The following is a 19823-nucleotide window of genomic DNA, read 5'->3' as shown; positions in this document are numbered from 1 at the left end:
TACTGATCGGTCTTAGCCCTGAGACAATGCCCATCTTTGTGCCTCTGAAGACTGTCTCCGGCGAGAGTTCGAGCCCAGTCGCTGTCCTAACGCCACTTGGATGGACAGCATTCGGCTGCGTTCAAGACAATGAAGATCCTTCTAACCTACAAAAGCTGAAGAGCATGACAAACGTCGCAAGAACCTTGAGAACTTGCCTGACAGATAAGTCACTAAACGAAGAAATTCAAGCAATGAGAGCGATGACAGATCTGGAGGTGCTGGACGTCAAGACCACCGAGACCAATCTTCTGTCAGCTGAAGAAAAAGTGGCTATGAAGAAAGCTGCAAGTTCATTGAAGAAACAAGGAAGTAGATATCAAGTTGCAGTACCATGGCGAGAAAACGAACCGCAGCTGAAAAGCAACTACGAATCTGCGCTGATTCGCCTAGTGAAGCTGGAAAATTCTCTTCATCGTCGGGGAGCTCATCTTGCTGCAAAGTATAACGACATTCTTGAAGAGTACGTGAAGAAAGGTTATATGACCAAAACTCCCACGGCGCAGAGATCAAACAGTGGAGAGGATGAGTGGTTCCTTCCACACTTTCCCGTCATTCGAGAGGACAAGGCGTCATCCAAGATCCGAATCGTGTACGACGCAGCGGCCAAAAGTGAGGGAATCAGTCTCAACTCACAGCTCCTTCCGGGACCATCGCTTTACAGCGACCTGATTGAAACGCTAGTCGGATTCAGACAACATCCTATCGCCTTAGTCGGAGATGTAAAGGAGATGTTCCTTCAAGTCAAGCTGGCGCCAAAAGATCAGAAGTTCCACCGCGTCCTATGGCGCAACATGAAGCAAGATGAAGAACCAACAGTTTTTGAAGCCAAGAGATGGATCTTCGGAAACGCTGCAGCACCGTTCGTCGCGCAGTTTGTTCTGAAGGAGCATGCGCGACTCAACGCAGAGAAGTACCCTGTTGCGTCTGAAGTAATCAGCAAGCACGTTTACATGGACGACGAGATCGCATCATTTAAGGATGCGGAATCCGCCATCGGAGCAAGGAGGCAAGTTAGTGAGCTGCTGGAAGATGCTGGCATGAAGATGACGAAGTGGAAATCAAACAGTCAAGAAGTGATGGAAACAGTACCAGAAGAAGACAGAGCCGTCACCTCAAAACATTTCATTGAAGACAAAGGATCAGAATCAACCAAAGCTCTCGGCGTGGTGTGGTCGACAGAAGACGACATTCTATCACTGGATGTGTCCAAGCGGCCGCTGGTGACAGGAAGATGGACCAAGAGAGCTGTCCTGAAGGAGATGGCTGCCATCTTCGACCCGTTGTGCCTATTCGCACCATTCACACTCCGTGCCAAGATGTTATTTCAGCAAACCTGGGACTGCACGATCAACTGGGACGACATCCTACCTGAGGATCAGCAGAAACAGTGGAACGCGTGGTTCTCCGAACTCGCAGAACTGGAGACCATAGCTGTGCCAAGATGTATTCACCGCTTCAAGGGTGAACCTGACCAAGAGCTCCATGTCTTCAGTGATGCCTCTGAGCAGGCATATGCCGCTGCTGTATATGTCGTATCCGAAAGCATGGGTGAGAGGTGCTCCAATCTCGTCCTGGCACGTGCCAGAGTGGCACCGAAAGCAAAGAAGAAGACGATCGCCAGACTGGAGCTCATGGGGGCGCTCTTGGGACTGCGTCTAGTCAAGAAAGTGTGTAGCGCTCTTGGGAAGGAGCTATGTGAGGTCCATTTCTGGTCAGACTCAATGGATGTCCTCTGCTGGATCAGAAACGAAGTTTCTAGGTTTCAAGCATTTGTGGCCCACCGAGTGTCAGAAATCCGTGAGTGTACGGTGCCGGAGCAATGGCAGCACGTACCAGGCAAGGAAAACCCAGCCGACGCGCCGACAAGAGGACTGAGTCTCGAGGCGCTTCGAGGTCACAGGCTGTGGTGGCATGGGCCGGAGTTCCTGGTGGATGAAGACCGTACATGGCCGACAAAAAGACACTTCAGTGATGAAGATTTTGACAGAACCGAACTGGTCAGACGAGAGCAAAGAAACACGTTCGCCATAAGAGCTCCAGCCTCAAGCGCGGAGTTACGACTCCTCCCGGAAAAGTTCTCTAGCTGGACTAGGTTCATTCGAATCACAGCCTGGGTGATGCGATTCATCAAAGCACTGAAAGAAAAACTGAGAAAACGCCCAGCCAGATGTACTGAACCAGAGGGGCTAGGTCCAACTGAAGTCGATGAAGCGGAACAGTTCTGGATTAAACGAGCTCAGGAAGAGTCATTTTCTGAAGAAATGAAGAAGCTGAAGACAAGTGAAGGATCCGGTGTCAAAAGATGTCGTCAAAGCTCAGTGAAGAAGCTGTGTCCATTCATGGACGAGGACGGCATACTCAGAGTTGGAGGCAGGCTACAGCGCTCCGACTTGAGCTACAGCGCCAAGCATCCTGTTCTGCTTCCAAAGGGACACCCAATCAGCAGACTGATAATTCGTCAGCTGCACGAGGACACTGAACATGGCTTAGGTGTAGAGCACACCTTGGCCAGCTTACGAACGCGCTTCTGGGTGCCTGCTGCGCGGGAGATGATCAAGAAATGCATTCACCAGTGCGTAAAGTGTCAGAAGCTCCGAAAGTCAGCCGAGACACAAGTGATGGCGCCCAAGCAAAGCAACCAAGTGAGAACGCGCTTCCGCGCCTTTGACAAGACGGCAGTTGACTTTGCAGGACCATTCCTGACAAAACAAGGTCGTGGAAAGGTCAGGCAAAAACGGTACCTATGTATGTTCACCTGCCTCCAGGTCAGAGCCGTTCATCTGGAGATGACGTACGGGCTAGATACATCCAGTTTCATTCGGGCTCTGATGAGATTCATTTCCAGAAAAGGCGAGCCCTCAGAGATCATATCTGACAACGGAAGAAACTTCACACGGGCTTCAAAGGAACTGCAGCAGTCCTTTCACGGATTGGACAACAGTCAGATCCAGCGTGAACTTCTGAAGTCACGCACGAAGTGGACGTTCATTCCTCCTGGTGCTCCACACTTCAATGGAGCGTGTGAAGCAATGGTAAAGATCGCGAAGAGAGCGTTGATGAAGACTCTCGAGCATGCTGACCTCTCTGATGAAGAGCTGCAGACAGCGTTCTGTAAAGTAGAGGCGCTGATGAACACAAGGCCACTGACGGTGTTATCCAACGACCCAACTGATGACCAGCCGCTCACGCCAGCCAACTTCCTCGTGGGTCACACAGCAATCGAGATGACAGTATCATCAGATTCCAATGAGGCGGGGGTAAGGCAGCGCTGGAAACGTATACAACAGCTGTCAACAGAGTACTGGAGGCGATGGCTCAGAGAATATCTACCGTCGCTACAGCGGAGACAGAAGTGGCTTGATCCGAAACCCGACATAGCACCTGGTGACGTGGTGTTGGTGGTCGACCCGTCTTCTCCACGAGGAAAGTGGCCGATGGGACGCATAGACCAAGTGATGAGAGGTGACGATGGTCACGTCAGAGTGGCGTCTGTGAGGATGCGAGACAAGATCGTCACAAGACCAGTCACAAAGATGGTCCGACTGGATGTCAGCGGCCTGCTGGTGTAGTTGTTGGATTGGGAACAATCCAAAGTGAGGGGAAGATGTTTGGGAGGATTTTATATCAATGAGGCTCGAGCGTGAGCTGCTCGAGAAATGAAAAAAAAATTACTTGAAATACAGGAGTCAACATGAAGTGTTAAGAGTGTTAAAACCGTTATTAAGTACTTAACAATTTAAGCTGGTTTATTTATTAAGTATCACATTTATTTAAGATTTAAGATTACAAAACACAACGCGAGGATAGCAAAACTATAATAACAATACTTTTGCTCGCTCTCGTATACGTTACGATATCTCCCTTACATGGCGCGGTCGTATTAATTAAAGTAAAAGTGTCAATATGGCGAGTGATGACCCCAGTGCCCTGCTACAACTAGCCACAGCGGCTGAAGAGTTTGAGGGGGCCAGCGGCGACATCAATACGCCAGCAGATGACACCACATCAGCTGCAGAGACCTCACCGCTCTTGCTCCTGCAGCAACAGCTAACGGACCTGCGAGCATCGCTCCTCGAATCCCAGGCGCGCGAGGCCCAGCGAGATTCCCTAATGGAGCAGCTGACTCATATCGTGGCTGCCCAAGCGCCGAACACAAGCGCTCCTGATCAGTCATCCTCAAACCGCTCAGTATAGCGAGAAGTCAAAAATGTCAGGCCACCGACCGGCACGTACGAGATGTCCTCCGTGGAATACCGCACGTTCTGCCGTGACTGGCGTGACTACCAGCGTCTTACACAGGACTGTAATTCAGCCACCGTGACGCACATACGTCTGATGTGTGACGCACAGCTACGGCAGGCCATCGATACTATTCATGGCGATAAATGGCAGAGCTACAGCGTCGACCAGGCACTGCAGGAAATCGGCAACATCACCAAACACAGTAGCAACCCAGCTGTGGCTCGCAAACGTTTCCACGCGCTAGCACAGACGCCAACTGAACCAATCAGAGAGTTCGTCGTCCGGTGTAAGCAAACTGCCGCCGACTGCCGCTTCACGTGTCCATCCTGCAACAGCGACCTTACCGACTGGATGCTGACTGACCAGATCACCTGCGGCGTCCAGAGCGAGGCGCTACAGCAGGAGCTTCTACTGAAGCACAGCAGCTTCTCCAGCTTCGAGGCGCTGCGTTCGTACTGTGAAGCGCATGAGTCAGCATATAGAGACAAACATGAGCTGTCGATGGCTTCCGCCACTTCTGTAGCTGCGGCCGTAGCTCCAGTCGACACCGCTGAGGACATCGAACAGCCGGATCCAGATCAAGCACCCGAGCTTGCCGCCAGGATGTCCGCTCACACCCGGCAGAAGCAGGGCAAATCCCACCAGCCGGCAGCCCCATGCTCCTTCTGTGGGCGCGCTGCACACACCAAGGGTCGACAAGGCTGTCCGGCGCACGACAAATTCTGCACCCAGTGCGGTAAGAAAGGCCACTTCAGCACTGTGTGTCGAAGCAAGACAACGCTCAGCTCGGTGCGCGTTGAGCCTAACGTCGTAGCTGGTGTCGGGCGCGGACTTCCTCGCCTGCAGCTCACTGTGATTCACCCCGGCAGCCGCAAGTCGCGTGTTCTCAGCGCCATCGCCGACACCGGTGCTGAAGTCTCCGTCATGGGTCGCTCACATCTAACACAGCTGGGACTCAGCCCCAAACACTTAAAGAAGACGCCAAGACGTCTGCAGCATGCAGCCGGTGGTGGTCTGCAAGTGCTTGGCACCATCCGGATGCGGCTTTGCCTTCAAGACAGGCAAATCACAGAAGACATATTTGTGGTAGCGGGCGTCAGTGACATGTTCCTCTCGCTATCAGCATGTAGGAATCTGAGCATCGTACATGCCCACTTTCCGTGTCACCAGATCGGCGCCATCTCTGGCGCTGATCATCCTCCTGAAGGCGCCGACATGACCACAGACAGGCCCCACCACCTGCCTGATCGTCCAAACCAGCTCCCATTTCCACCCACGGAGGGAAACATACCAAAGCTGGAGGCCTGGCTGAAGGAGCACTTCTCGGACAGCACCTTCAACACCACGTGTCAGCCGCTCCCGGCCATGTCGGGGCCGCCACACCACATCCACCTGAAGGATGGAGCTGAGCCGTTCGTCGCTCACACACCCATTCCAATTCCACATCACTGGAAGAAAGAGGTCAAGCGTCAGCTGGATGACGATGTCGCCAGGGGTATCCTGAGACCAGTTCCTGCCGGAGAGCCATCGGAGTGGTGCTTCAGGATGGTCACTGTACCGAAAAAGGACGGCAAACCGAGGAGAACGGTGGATTTCCAGCCCGGTAACAAAGCATGTCTCCGCGAGACTCACCATACCCCTCCACCATTCGACATGGTAAGCAGCATCCCCCCAAAAAGCTACAAGACGGTTCTAGACGCCTTTAATGGGTATCACCAAGTGATGCTAGACGAGGAAAGTCGCAAACTGACAACCTTCATCACTGAGTACGGCCGATATCAGTATCTGCGTACACCGCAGGGTCACTGTTCAGCTGGTGACGCCTACACAAAAAGATATGATGACATAGTCGCTGGTGTGGAAAGACAGTGTAAATGCATCGACGACACTCTGCTGTACGATGCAGATATCAAACAAGCGTTCTTCCACACATTCGACTACCTCACGCTGTGTGGCAGAAACGGTGTGACATTGAACCCCGACAAGTTCAAGTTCTGTCGTCGTGATGTCGAGTTCGTCGGCTATTTCCTAGGATGGGAAGACTACAAGTCAACAGGCGACAAGCTGTCAGCCATAAAGAACTTCCCTATGCCGGAGCAGCCATCCATCACAGACATCAGATCCTGGTTTGGGCTGGTGAACCAGCTCGCGCCGTTCATGGCCGTCTCACCCCTGATGGAACCATTCAGAGACCTTCTGAAGCCTGGAGCCTCCAAGAAAGTCTACTGGGATCAGAATCTCCAGACGATCTTGAACAAAACCAAAGAAGCCATATGCAGTATGGCGGCAAATGGACTCGCCTACTTCGACCGGTCCCGGCCAACCGCCGTGGTGACCGACTGGTCCAGAAATGGAATTGGCTTCGTGATCCTCCAGCAGCACTGCAGCTGTGCCAAACATCAAGCGCCGTTCTGCTGTACAGGGGGCTGGAAGCTGGCCCTCTGTGGTAGCCGCCATCTGTCTTCGGCGGAATCAAACTACTCAGCGGTGGAAGGCGAGGCACTGGCCGTGGCGTGGTGCTTCAAGAAGGCCAGGCTGTTCCTCCTCGGTAATCCGGGCTTCCTTCTTCTCGTGGACCACCGGCCGCTGGTGAAAATCCTTGGCAACAGAGCCCTCGGTGACACATCAAACCCAAGGCTGCTTCGTCTCAAGGAGAAGACGCTGCTGTTCGACTATCGGATCAAGCACTTGCCTGGGAAGCAGAATCTGGCCGCAGACACGCTCTCGAGGTACCCAGTCGGCGCTCTAGAACCAGACAAGGATGACACGGACGTTAGTGAGGATCTGGAGGCCCTGGGCGCCATTGTGTCAGCATTAACGGCCACCTCAGAAGACGTCATAGCCATGGATCCCCAACATGTCAAAGACGCTGCGCAGTCTGACGAGCAGTATCAGCTGCTGTCTCAGAAGGTATCGTCAGACAGTTTCGCCAATACTCGGGCCCAAGAAGACCCACTAGTGCGAGACTTCTACAATGTCCGAGACCGTCTGTGCATAGCCGACGACCTTTTGATGTACGGCGTAGACGAAAAGGACCTGAGACTGGTTATTCCCAGGAACCTCCGCCGTCAGATCATCAAAAACCTGCACTCTGCGCATCAAGGCTCATCTTCCATGCTGGCACGAGCTAGACAGGTTGTTTACTGGCCCGGCATGGAACATGACGTCCAAGACCATGCCCGGCACTGTGAGCAGTGCCGTCGCCACGCGCCGTCTCAGCAAAGAGAACCACTGCTTCCCTCCCCAGCCCCAGACTACCCGTTCCAGCAAGTGGTCGCCGACATGTTTGAGCTCAACGGAAACATGTACCTGAGCTACGCTGACCGGCTGACAGGCTGGCTGGAAGTTCACCATTTTCGCTCAGCTGTGACGTCAGAAGCGCTCTGCGGCGTATTCCGCCAGCTGTTCCACAGATGGGGCGCACCTCAAGAGCTGTCGTCTGATGGCGGACCCAACCTGTCAGGGCGGCCCTTCCAGCTGTTCCTGCGCAGGTGGGGCGTCCGGTGGCGCCTCTCGTCAGCCCACTTCCCTCAGTCGAACGGCCGAGCTGAGGCCGCCGTTAAGACAGCCAAGCGCATCATACGCGAACACACAGGAAGAGGAGGTCATGTCAACACGGATGAGGCAGCACAGGCGCTGCTGATGTACAGAAATACGCCGCTACGAGACGGCGGTCGGTCCCCGGCACAGCTGGCGCTGGGCAGGCACCTCCGCGACAGCATCCCGTCACCGTCACAGCAGTACAAGCTGAGCCCCGAGTGGTGCCGGGATCTCCGCCGACGGGAGCTCTCCATGGTCACCCGCGGCGAGAAAAGCAAGGCCGCTTATGATGTCGGCACGAAGGAGCTCTCCGAAATGTCGGTCGGCGACAGCGTCCTCTGTCAGGACGCCAGAACCAAAGCCTGGGACCGCCGAGGTGTCATCGTAGAAAAGTCTCCGTTCCGAAAGTACTTGGTCAAGATGCAGGGCACTGGCCGCGTGACGATCCGTAATCGGCGTCACCTGAAACTAGACTTACAGAAGTGATGTGCTCGTGAAGTCGGCGTGACTATCCGACTTGGAGGGGGGTTGTAGGGGTGCTCAACATCCTAGACCACGTGCTAATGTGCACGAGTCTTTTCGTTAGAAAATTGATGTGTCTTTTTTGGTCGGGATTAAAAAATATACTTTTGCTCGCTCTCGTATACGTTACGATATCTCCCTTACAGATACCAACTTGGTATTTGGTATTTCAATCCTAATGTACTTGGTATTTTGTTGGTAAAATGTGCCCTCACTTACGTATAAGAAGGCTGAGAAATTGGTAAAAAGTCGGTATTTCCCTCATGTTCTGAAGTTGGTTCGGTATCGGTATATCCTTACGGTTTATGTTGGGATTTGGTTTGGTATCGGTATTCAGATGTTCTGTAACTGACATCACTATTTCAGAGCCCCTGGCTCTTTAGGGTTGACCGCCTGGCCGGCTCTCAAAAGCCAGTGGCTCTCAAGCCAGGGAGCGATAGCGATTCTTGAAGATTAACAATATTTCAAGAGAGACTTCACGTGCACTGTGCAGGGCTCATTTTTTTGCGTTCGCTTATTTTTATTTTACTGGTTTAGTCTTAGTTGAAAATGTCGCCCGTTCTTCTGCTGACCGGCGGCTATCTGGTCGCCCAGGCGCGCCGGTGGACGCTTACGGTGAGCTGCACCAGTTCCCCTGGTTTCATGGTACGCTGGCGCGCTCCGATGCCGCCCAGCTGGTCCTGCAAGAGCGCCAGCGCGGACACGGCACCTTCCTAGTGCGACAGTCGGAAACGCGCGTTGGAGATTACGTGCTGACCTTCAACTACCAGGGACGACCCAAGGTGGGCCGCTGCAGTGGGCGTCGGTGGGAGTGGTCGGCGGCGGGTTTGGAAGAAACTAGAAATGGTAAAAAGAAATGGTTAATAGGGGTGCTGTGCTTGGTAGAGATGGTCAGTGGCGGGGCTGGTGAAGATACGGCTGGTGGAATATTCAGATATACGGGGCTGGTGCTGTTTTAGTCAGTATTTATTTGTCACGTATCATGGTCACAATCGGTTGTTCAGAAGGTTTTCAAACGAATACAACACCGCTCTTGCAAATCTAACAATTGTTTTCGTTCAATCTAATCAACAATGCATTCAATCAAATAATGCAACGATTATCATTCCTAAGCAAACTACATGTTTTTTTTTCATTTTGCGTTGTGCAAATCACAGCATATACTTAACATGGCATTGCAGTTTTGTTTCACTTTGAAGCAAACGTGTTGCTCATGATATAGTTATTCATTATTTTGTCGAAAAAGGATGGGAAAATGGCACGTGCGAGCGAGGTTTAAGTGAATAGTGACTAAGGGCAACAAATCTTTTAGAAAATTACGTTGCTCGCCTAATCGATCATGACAAGATCATTAGCCCTCAGTTGTTCGGTTAGTTCGCCACCGACCACTTGTCGGGAAAGGGGGGGGGGGGTAAATGTCCCCAGCCAATAACTCGAAAACTCATAAGCGCAGCCATAGATAACATGAACTACCTGGATTGGACACTCGTTTTTGGCGCGAAAAATAAGAGGCCACTTTGGCCTCTTATTTTTAATGACGGATTTTTAATCGGTATTTTTAGAGGCTGATACCTCAGCAACTGCTGGGTCGATTCGCCTGCGGTCTTTTTTGTTGGGTAGCTCCATCCTTTCTGCCCCGCAATTCACTTATCGTGATGCATTCAGGTGACCGTCGTGGCACGTGGCACGTGAAAAGTCGGGGTGTTCAAGTCGTTCTGCTAAGGTAACAATTTTGAGAGGCCTATATCTCAGTAACCACTGGGGCGATTGACTTGCGGTAACTTTTGTAGAGTAGCTGTATCCCTTCTAACAAACATTGGATACTCTTGGTGCACGTGAGTGACCCCCGCTGCACGTGCAATGTGCAAAAAACAGAACAGTTGTTAAATTTGTTCCCATTACAATAACTCAGCAACTACTGGGGCGATTTCGCTGAGACTTGGCATTCATGTAGGCAGTAGGCACCCACCGGGCAATGCATATCCGTATGTCATGGTTGGGGTGCTATTGCAAGTGCGCACGTGCAGGGGTCGCTTCCAGATCTCGAGAACGGCTGGACCGATTGCGCTCAAATTTGGTACACTATTAGAGACCGGCGAGAAGGGTGCCGTTCAAAAGTCAGCTGGGACCCATATTGCACGCGCGCACGTGCAGGGTGCGGCTTCCAGTTCTCGAGAACGGCTGGGCCGATTGCGCTCAAATTTGGCACCTCGCAAGAGACCAGTAAATAGAGTGCCGTGCACCGGGGAGGTTGTAGCTCTGCGCGTGCTCACGTGCTCACGTGCACACCCCTCTGTCATATCTCAGAAACGGACTGACCGATTGCAATGAAATTTGGTGTGTGATTGGATGCTGAATGTGTATGAGTTTTTCTAAGTCGATGAAGGTGAGGCAATGCACGTGCGCACGTGCAGGGGTCGCCTCCAGATCTCGAGAACGGCTGGACCGATTGCGCTCAAATTTGTCACACGATTAGAGACCGGCGAGAATGTTGCCTTACCAAAGTCAGTTGGGACCCATATTGCACGTGCGCACGTGCAAGGTGCCGCTCCCACATCTGAAGAACGACTGTGTCAATTGCAATCATATTTGGTACATCGCAAGAGACCAGTTGGTAGGGTGCCGTGCACCGAGGAGCCTGTAGCTCTGCGCGTGCTCACGTGCGCACGTGCACACCCATCCGTCATATCTCAGGAACGGACGGACCGATTACAATGAAATTTTGTGTGTGATTGGATGCTGACCGTGTATGAGTTTTTCTAAGTCGACGAAGGTGTGATAATGCACGTGCGCACGTGGGCACGTGCACATCGCACACCCCATATTTACAGCTAAAAACGAACAAGCCGATCTCAGTAAAAGCTGGTGTGCGATTCGGAAATAACAAAGTGCATTAATTGTGTGCTCCAGCACTGAATATGCATGTGCCGGTGCGCAAGTGCACACCCAACATAAACAGCTTAAAAACTGGAAGGCCGATTTCGATCAAATTTGCCGTGCGATTAGGGGATAAGATAACAAAGTGCATTGACTGTGAGCATCATAATGGGTGTGAGTATGCAAATATGAAGGTGCACAACCCATTTTTTAGAGCTGAAAAACGGGCAGAGGCTGGTGGTGATCAGATTCGGGTCATAATCGATAGCGTAACTCGCTCAGATTGGGGATTTCGGTCAGGTCAGGTATATACCTGACCTGACCGTACCCAGCCTGAGTGAGCTACGCTATCGATTATGAACCGGATCTTATCACCACCAGCGTGCTCGTTTTTCAGCTCTAAAAATTGGGTTGTGCATATTCACACTTATTCTGATGCACACAGTCAATGCAATTTGTTGTCTTAGGTATCCCCTAATCGCCCGGCAAATTTGATCGAAATCGGCCTTCCAGTTTTTAAGCTGCTAATGTTGGGTGTGCTCGTGCACGTGCGCACGTGCATTAGCACACCTTCGCGACCTAGAAAAACATAGGCGTAGGAACAGAGGGGGGGGCAGGTGGGCAAGTGCCCACCCACTTTTCGAGGTGGGGGGGGGGCAACCATGTGTTTTGGCCCACCCACTTTTTACTCGAGGCCCCTCGTCTCGATTTGAGAGGACGTCGTCACCTTCCAGAATAAACAAACTCGGTAAAAATAAGTTCCACGAATCCCCACGCACGGACTCTAAGGGGCCGTGATGGATCCAAGGAGGCCCTCTGTTCATACTTGTCAGTCGAAGCCCCTGAGACTGATGGCCTGAGAGGCCCTAGTGGATCTGAGGAGGCCCCAATATCCACACTGGTCTGGGGAGGCCCCTGACACTGGCGGTCTGGGAGGCCCCTCTATCCACACTAGTTAGAGGTCTGAGACTAGTGGTCTGGGAGGCCCCTCCATCCACACTAGTCAGAATAGGCCCCTGACACTGGTGGTCTAGCCGAGGCCCCTACCCTCACTAGTCATAGGAGGCCCCTCTATCCTCAATAGTCAGAAGAGGCCCCTGAGACTGATGGTCTGGGATGCCTATCCATCTACACTGTAGTCAGAGGAGGCCCCTGAGACTGATGACCTGAGAGGCCCTTATAATCACCAGGCAGAAGAGGCCCATGAGACTGATGGACTGAGAGGCCCTTCTATTCATTCTGGCCACAGGAGACCCCCAAAACTTTCGGTCTGGGAGGTCCCTCAATCCGGCACCAGTCAGAAGAGTCCCCTGAGACTGATGGCCTGGGAAGCCCTTATATTCACACTAGGCAGAGGAGGCCCCTGAGACTGATGGTATGAGAGGCCCTCATATTCACACCAGTCAGAAGAAGCCCCCGAGGCTGATGGCTGTGAGGCCCTTCTGTTCATATAACTGGCCACTGGAGGCCCCTGAAACCAGTGGTCTGGGAGGGCCCTCTATCCACACTAGTCAGAAGAGGTCCCTGAGACCGATGGTCTGAGAGGCTCTTATATTCATACTGGCCACAAGAGGCCCCTGAGACTGATGGTCAGAGAGGTCCACTTCTAATGAATCTGAGGGGGCCCTCTATCCACATTTACACTTTTCTAGGGAGGCCCGCGAGACTGATGGTCTGAGAGGCCCTTTTATTTATACTGTCCACAGGAGCCCCCTGAGATTAATGGTCTGAGAGGCTCTTCTATTTATACTAACCAGAGGAGGCCCCTAGGATTGATGGTCTAACAGGCCCTTCTATTCATACTAGCCAGAGGAGGCCCATGAGACTGATGGTCTGAGAGGCCCTTCTATTCAAACTATATATAGTGTCTCTTAGGGCCCTATATCGGTGGCTCTGCGGGCCCCACACCGGCGCCTCTGTGGGCCACCACACCTATGCATCTCAAGGCTCTATAGGTATATGTTGCAGGCACTTTGGAAAATCAGTCATTTTGTAAAATGCCTAGGCATTTTGCAAAATGCCTGATTTTCCAGGCTTTTTGCAAAAAGCCTAGGCATTTTACAAAATGACTGACTCTCCAGTCATTTTGCAAAATGCCTAGGCATTTTACAAAATACCTAGCCATTTTACAAAATGACTGAGCAGCATGTTGTAGATACGAGTACCTAATTATATATGTTTTGGTAGCGTGTAGGTGGACCGAGGAGTCCAGCATTATGTCCAGCAGTGGGAAGTCCATACCTACCTCTATTTTGAGAAGTGCAGGCCCGCGACATTTCCAACCCCCACGTCAGCGACGCTGCTGGATTTAAAACGATCGATCTGGAGCGTCAACAAACGACTTCAAATTCGAACGTGTTTTTAATGTCCAAATACATAATGCAGTTTTGTCCGTAATGGCACAATCAAACAAAGACTACACTCATTCGTTTACATGTAATTGTCCATCAACCGGGCCTGCCTATTGACTAGGCTGCCTATTGACTAGGGCCGGTCTCCGTTTGGTTTTGTTAGGTCTAGTTTCAGGCAGAACATGAACGGCGTTGATGTACTTGGGAGTTTTTACAGCGTTAACTAAACAATGCTTTATGCTACAGCCGAGTCTGCAACTCATCCTGGTCGTTACTCAGCATTGTCGTCATCACAGAACTTCAAATCGATCAGCTACAGGCTGAACACGTACAGTGGGTCTATTTAAGATCTCCAGAGCCACCACGTGGCGCTACGGTCGGGGTAGGGCGAGTCCAAATCCCGAGGGAAGTGAGGTCACCGGTCATTGTGGGGGAAGGAGGGAGGGGGAGTGACGCGGTATCACGGCGCATGGGGCGTGCGTAGCGCCGGGAGTGGGCCGTCCAGTGCCGCCCGCCACTGCGCCAAGGCTGAGGGGAGGGGATGATGGTTGCGGGTGCGTTCACTCCGGTATGGTGGTATCCTGTTCATGTGGAACCGGCAAGAATGCGACTGAAGGGAATCATTATATCAAACAAACGGGCAAGCCAGAGACAGCGTCAGTTCTACCCAAAATGTTGAACAATCAGAGCTGGGCGCGTTCCTCGATTTTCGGTAGTGCGTTAGCGTTCCTGCGTTCCTCCGGCCGCGGTTAGTGCGTTCCTGGAATAGCGTTCCTCAATTTTTTTCGCTCGGTGCGTTAGCGTTCCTGCGTCCCAAACTATTAACCCGTATTGTATTCTGGCTCTACCAAGCAGCAAATCATACCAAAATCAGTGCAACGCAACACTGTAGCGGACAAAGTAGGCAAATCGCGCCAGTCCAACACTTCAGGCGTGTTCTTCACAACCGAAGTCGTGGACAAAGAAATACCGCCGAACCACGCGGCGCGGGCCCAACCAAACACGGGGCGAATCGATCACAGAATATCCAGAATGGCGACGCGGGGCCGAAAAGCAACTCGACATCTCTTTTCCGAATCGAATATCTGAAATACGTTTTACCAATATCATCCGTAGGGTTTTCAACAAAAATACGACCTGCTTAAAATGAAAGATGTAGGTATCTAAGTAAAAGTTATCATATTTACTTTACACATTTAATGCCTGAAACCGAATCGAATAGTGAACATCACCACTAAATCTAAACAAGCCTTCCTCGATTCGACCGACAAGTGGCGCCTCTACCGGCGAACACACGTACCTACTTGAGATTCAAACATTTGACACAGAGGTCATTGGCAGCAATATGATTTTTCGGGTGGTTCAGCAAGAACGCAGGAACGCTTCAAAATTTCGGGTGGTGCGTTCCTCTTACTTGCGTTCCTTTGAAAAACTTTGCGTTCCTGCGTTCTTGCGTTCCTAAAAAGGGCGGTGCGTACGTACGGAAGAGCGCAGGAACGCACTAAAGGAACGCACTTGCCCAGCTCTGTGAACAATGATAATTGAAATCTAAGACGTATTCATAGCATGCAACTCTTCAGTCGATAATTGGATGATGCTTTCCATGATGCATGATGAGGCTTTTCTAAACTGTTATTTGAGTTAGATATATTTCATTTGGCACGCTCAGTTTTGATGGGTTTTATCGGGTCGAAAACAAGCAGAAAAGAAAAATAGAGTTGAAATGGCTCCAGACAAATGACCAAAAATATTTTCTTTAAAAAAAATGAAACTTAGCTAAACATTTATTAGCGATAATTTTGACTTTTGGAGAGGATGTTGGGAAAAGATATTGGGGAAAGATGTCATCGTGCTTATCTGTGTTGCAGTAAAAGGAAGGGTTTTGGTTCGTGTCTAGATAAAACCAGACCCGGGAGTGGGGCTCGAACTCACGACATCGCATTCAGCTCACAGGTAACCTCAACGCTACGAGCACCTATCGGCCCGCGCAGCTGGCTCAATGTTTCGGCTAAAGTTCGGCCAAAGTGTCTGACGTCTGTCAATGTCACGAGGCGAAACCCCAAGGCAAATGTCCGTTCCGGTAGCTCGGTCAGTAGAGCGCTGGACTCCATGTGCCATGTGGTGAGAGCGCACGTCCCGGGTGCAAAAGTCCGGGTTCGAAACGGGACGTGTGCTTGACGTTTTTGAGCGGCTCCTGACGGGTATGGTTGTGGTTGGTGGCAGACCGCTACCAGGCGAAGTCAGTGAGGGGACCGGCCGTGCGCGGTTATGTGCGCACGCACGTTAAAATTTGGACTCTTAATTCTGCCATAGACCAGGAATTGCTTGATCGGAGGGTAGAGAGCAGGGTCAACGCAACAAGTTCAGCTTAGCGGGGACTTTGACCTTGTGATTCCTTTCTTTCAAAAGGTTCGGGCCAAAATAATCTTAATCCTTATAGCTACTGGGCGCCCGGAGCATTCGCTAGCATTTCATTGCCAGCTGCATTACCAACGTCACATTTGCATTACTTTGGGTTCACCATAGCATAGTTGACAGTAGATGAGCCGGCCACAGCAAACCCATGCCTCATTATCCTTTCCTTCCAAGCAGCCAACTGCCAAGCTAACCGGCCGCTCGGCCCACCACCGCGATATGGAACAACGCTGGGGTGCGCCATTTGCCTGCGGCAGTGTCCCACCGCGCCGGGGCTGTTTGACAGGTCACCCGCACCGTGACCTCGCCACCCGCCCCCCTCCCCCCGCCCACCTCCCCATCGGGCCCAGCTCGGTAGTGACCTCTCCTTGAATATCACATGGACTCGACTAAGGCTCAACGCCATCTAGTTGCGTCTGGAGATCCTTACTAGATCCACTGTACCTATAGGGTATAGGGAGACGTCCAAAAACTGTTGGCCATAGTACTCTACGTTCCATGCTGGTCAGGCATTTTGCAAAATGCCTAGTCATTTTGTAAAATGGCTAGCCATTTTGAAAAAAAGCCTGGTTGCGTTCAGTCATTTTTCAAACAGCCGTCTTTTTGTAAAATGCCTTTACAAAATGACTGATTTTCTAAAGTGCCTGCAACATGTACATCTGAAGGACCCACACCGACACCTTTCAGGGCCCCACACCAGTATCTCGGAGGCCGGAGCTCTGAAGGCCCCACACCGGTGACTCTGACGACTCACCGGCTCCTGAGAGCACCATGTTGATGTCTAACGGCTCCACAAGGCCACTGAAGGCACCACACACGCTCTCACTGAGCTCTAATGTCCATGTACCGGCCTCTGAGGGATTTAAGCCAGCGCATTCATGCAATTTGTTGTCTTATCCCCTAATCGCCCGGCAAATTTGATCGAAATCGGCCTTCCAGTTTTTAAGCTGTTAATGTTGGGTGTGCTCGTGCACGTGCGCACGTGCATTAGCACACCTTCGCGACCTAGAAAAACATAGGTGTAGGAACAGCTCTTTGAAATCCACTCACTCAATTTCCTTCACAAAATACGCTGCACTGGGGAGCCGGAGACTATATCCTCTCAAATCCTGACCAACTCTTCCCTGCGCTCACGCTCGACAAGGCGGGACACTGATCTGGCTCTCCCGCGCGTGAGGACCGAAGCAGGGAGGCGCCGTCTGCTCTACAGCATCGCCCAGTTATATAATCGCCTGCCCCATGATTTTAGGAGCCTCTCTATGGGAAGTTTTAAACGCTCTGTTTCCGAGTGGGTTTTACGTATTTAGGGATGAGTGAATGGTTCGATATGTTTACTGAGTGCTGTGATTTGGGTGCATTTTAACTCGTTTTCCCCTTTTAACTCAGACGCGACACTCAGAATAGCCATTTTAATATGGAGAGTGTTTTAATTGTCAATACAATACAATACAATAGGGGGGCAGGTGGGCAAGTGCCCACCCACTTTTCGAGGTGGGGGGGGGGGGGCAACCATGTGTTTTGGCCCACCCACTTTTTACTCGAGGCCCCTCGTCTCGATTTGAGAGGACGTCGTCACCTTCCAGAATAAACAAACTCGGTAAAAATAAGTTCCACGAATCCCCACGCACGGACTCTAAGGGGCCGTGATGGATCCAAGGAGATCCCAGCTGTTCCTAGCGACTTTATTTGGAAGCAATAGTTTGGCAGCTGAAAGTGCGGCACTTGTTGCGCGCAAAGCAGCATATACCACCGCGTGCTACAAAACGTTTTAGTCAAACATTTAAAAATCGTTAGATATCTGCGCTGACGTCACACATTCAGAGGGGTATTCCTATGCATTAGCCCCTCTGAATCAAAATGCTGCAATTTTGAAATTCAAGATTTCTGATTTAAGGCATTTCTCGATGTTGTGAGTGCCGAAACCGGTAATTGTGAGCCAGGGACCCCATTTTGGCTATCTCAACTCAAATCTATTGTTAAGGTGGGAGGGTCCCTTTAACTCCTTGCAAGGGCTTATGTAGGCATGCGTTGCTCATCAGGCTTCAGGCCCAAATGAGGCCAGATACACAACCACTTAACCTATGATGCTTCATGAGCTTGAGAACCTTAAGCCCATTGCAATGTGCTTTTGGCTATATGTTTAAACTAAAAACAACTTATTATATACTATTTGGTTGCATTTCATTGAAAATATCCACGGCCGGCTGACGGCTGGCTGCCCATAGTTTGCCACAGCTGTGGGCGGCTGTGGCTGTGGAGCCACGGCTGCGGGGCGGCTAGGCTGTGGAAAATTGCAGCCGTGCAGAACTCTACTTGACAGGGTGGCCCACCCACTTTTCATGACGTTTCTACGCCCGTGTAGAAAAACTCAGAAAAACTCATACACGGTCAGCATCCAATCACACACAAAATTTCATTGTAATCGGCCCGTCCGTTCCTGAGATATGACGGATGCGTGTGCACGTGCGCACGTGAGCACGCGCAGAGCTACAGGCTCCTCGGTGCACGGCACCCTACCAACTGTTTTTTTTGATTTTGACTTTATGTCCTGTTCACTTTTATCTTTCGACTTTTGTCCTTTTTACTTTTTGACAATTTGACTTTTTGCCGTTTTTACTTTTTGTCTTTTGACCTTATGTCCATTTGACTTTTTGACTTTTGACTTCTATGCTAGTTGACTTTTTGTTCATTGACTTTTTGGCAATTTCACTTTTTATCTTTTGACGTTTTATCCTTTTTGACTTTTTGCCTTTTGACTTTCCTCTTTGTTGACCTTTTACCTGTTGACTTATAAGATTTTTGACTTCTTGCTTTTGACGTAATGTCTGTTGGCTAACCTTCCTTTTACCTTTTATCATTTGACTTTTTGTCCGGAACCCCAGCCGAACGGTCTCGCCTGGTCACACGGACCGCTCAGCCAATCAGAAGCCAGGGCCAAGGCCGCCCGGCCGGCGTGGGACTGGGCGGCGCGCGCGCGGGCCACTTCAGTTGGTGACATACCAGGGAAATAAGCTAAAATTAGAGCGCTCTATTTATTGCTCCTGCCCCATGTTGAAGAGATACCCATAAAAGCGTGATCTTTTATCGGCCCTTACGCAGCAAGGCATACTTCTCAGACCGGTGAATGGTATCAATAGAAAGAGAATGCGTCAAATATTAGCATGATTTAATTAAAATAAAATTAAAATGTTAATTAAGCGTGGAAATTAGTCTCAAACATAAGCTAATTACTGCTCCTACCTCGGCGGCGGCGCTCCCCGCAGTCGGCGGAGAAGCTAAAATAAGAGCCACCATCCTCCTCCATAAGTCAATTTTAGAGCGGCCGAGTGGGCCAATGCGGGGCCACCACACTGAGATAAGACGTGGCTAGCAATTTCAAACCGCCATAGAAATCAACAACTTAAGACGTACAATATGGGATGATTACTCTGAAGCCGGAGTTCGCCATCAGACCGCAATGCATGTTGCTAGGCTGCTGCAATTACAACGAACATACGAATACTGCCTTCATTTGTAGACGTTTGTTTTAAGGCGGTCTTTGACGTACAAGGGGGCATACCTGTCGACAACTTGAGTTTCTCCGAATTTCAAAAACTCCCAGAATTTCAATTCCTTATGCACTGTTGTAGGTACAGCTATGTTCACAAGTTTTCGTTTCCTCCTGTTCTAAAAAGGATGATATTTGTCGATTTCGTGTGTCGCTGATAGGAGGGGGCGTTTAATAATCAGGCCCAATGCTTTCTGCATCCGTAAGTACCTTCAAAAGGGAACAACAGTTTCCATTTATTACACTATGGGACATGTCACAAAATGACCACTGGAACATGCATGAAA

General features: G+C 50.8%; 2 protein-coding genes across 2 annotated transcripts in view; both read left to right on the top strand.

Annotated features, from left to right (window-relative positions):
• Positions 1-242: 242 nt before the first annotated feature.
• LOC122387766 lies at positions 243-3611 on the top strand. Its single transcript, XM_043378214.1, has 2 exons — positions 243-1737; positions 3235-3611. The coding sequence occupies exons 1-2, from the start codon at positions 243-245 to the stop codon at positions 3609-3611; spliced, it is 1872 nt and encodes a 623-aa protein (XP_043234149.1).
• Positions 3612-4278: 667 nt separating this feature from the next.
• Positions 4279-19823, top strand: part of LOC122387764 — a 146585-nt gene continuing 131040 nt past the window's right edge. The window contains exons 1-2 of the mRNA XM_043378213.1: positions 4279-8272; positions 8941-9128. Of these exons, the coding sequence (XP_043234148.1) occupies positions 4279-8272; positions 8941-9128 (4182 nt within the window). The remainder of the gene's footprint in view (positions 8273-8940; positions 9129-19823) is intronic.

This window comes from Amphibalanus amphitrite, unplaced genomic scaffold, assembly GCF_019059575.1.
Source record: "Amphibalanus amphitrite isolate SeventyFive unplaced genomic scaffold, NRLGWU_Aamphi_draft 000297F_arrow, whole genome shotgun sequence".
Lineage (NCBI taxonomy): Eukaryota > Metazoa > Arthropoda > Thecostraca > Balanomorpha > Balanidae > Amphibalanus > Amphibalanus amphitrite.
The sequence above is the reverse complement of the archived record's forward strand: the minus strand, read 5'-3'. Positions and strand labels throughout refer to the sequence as shown.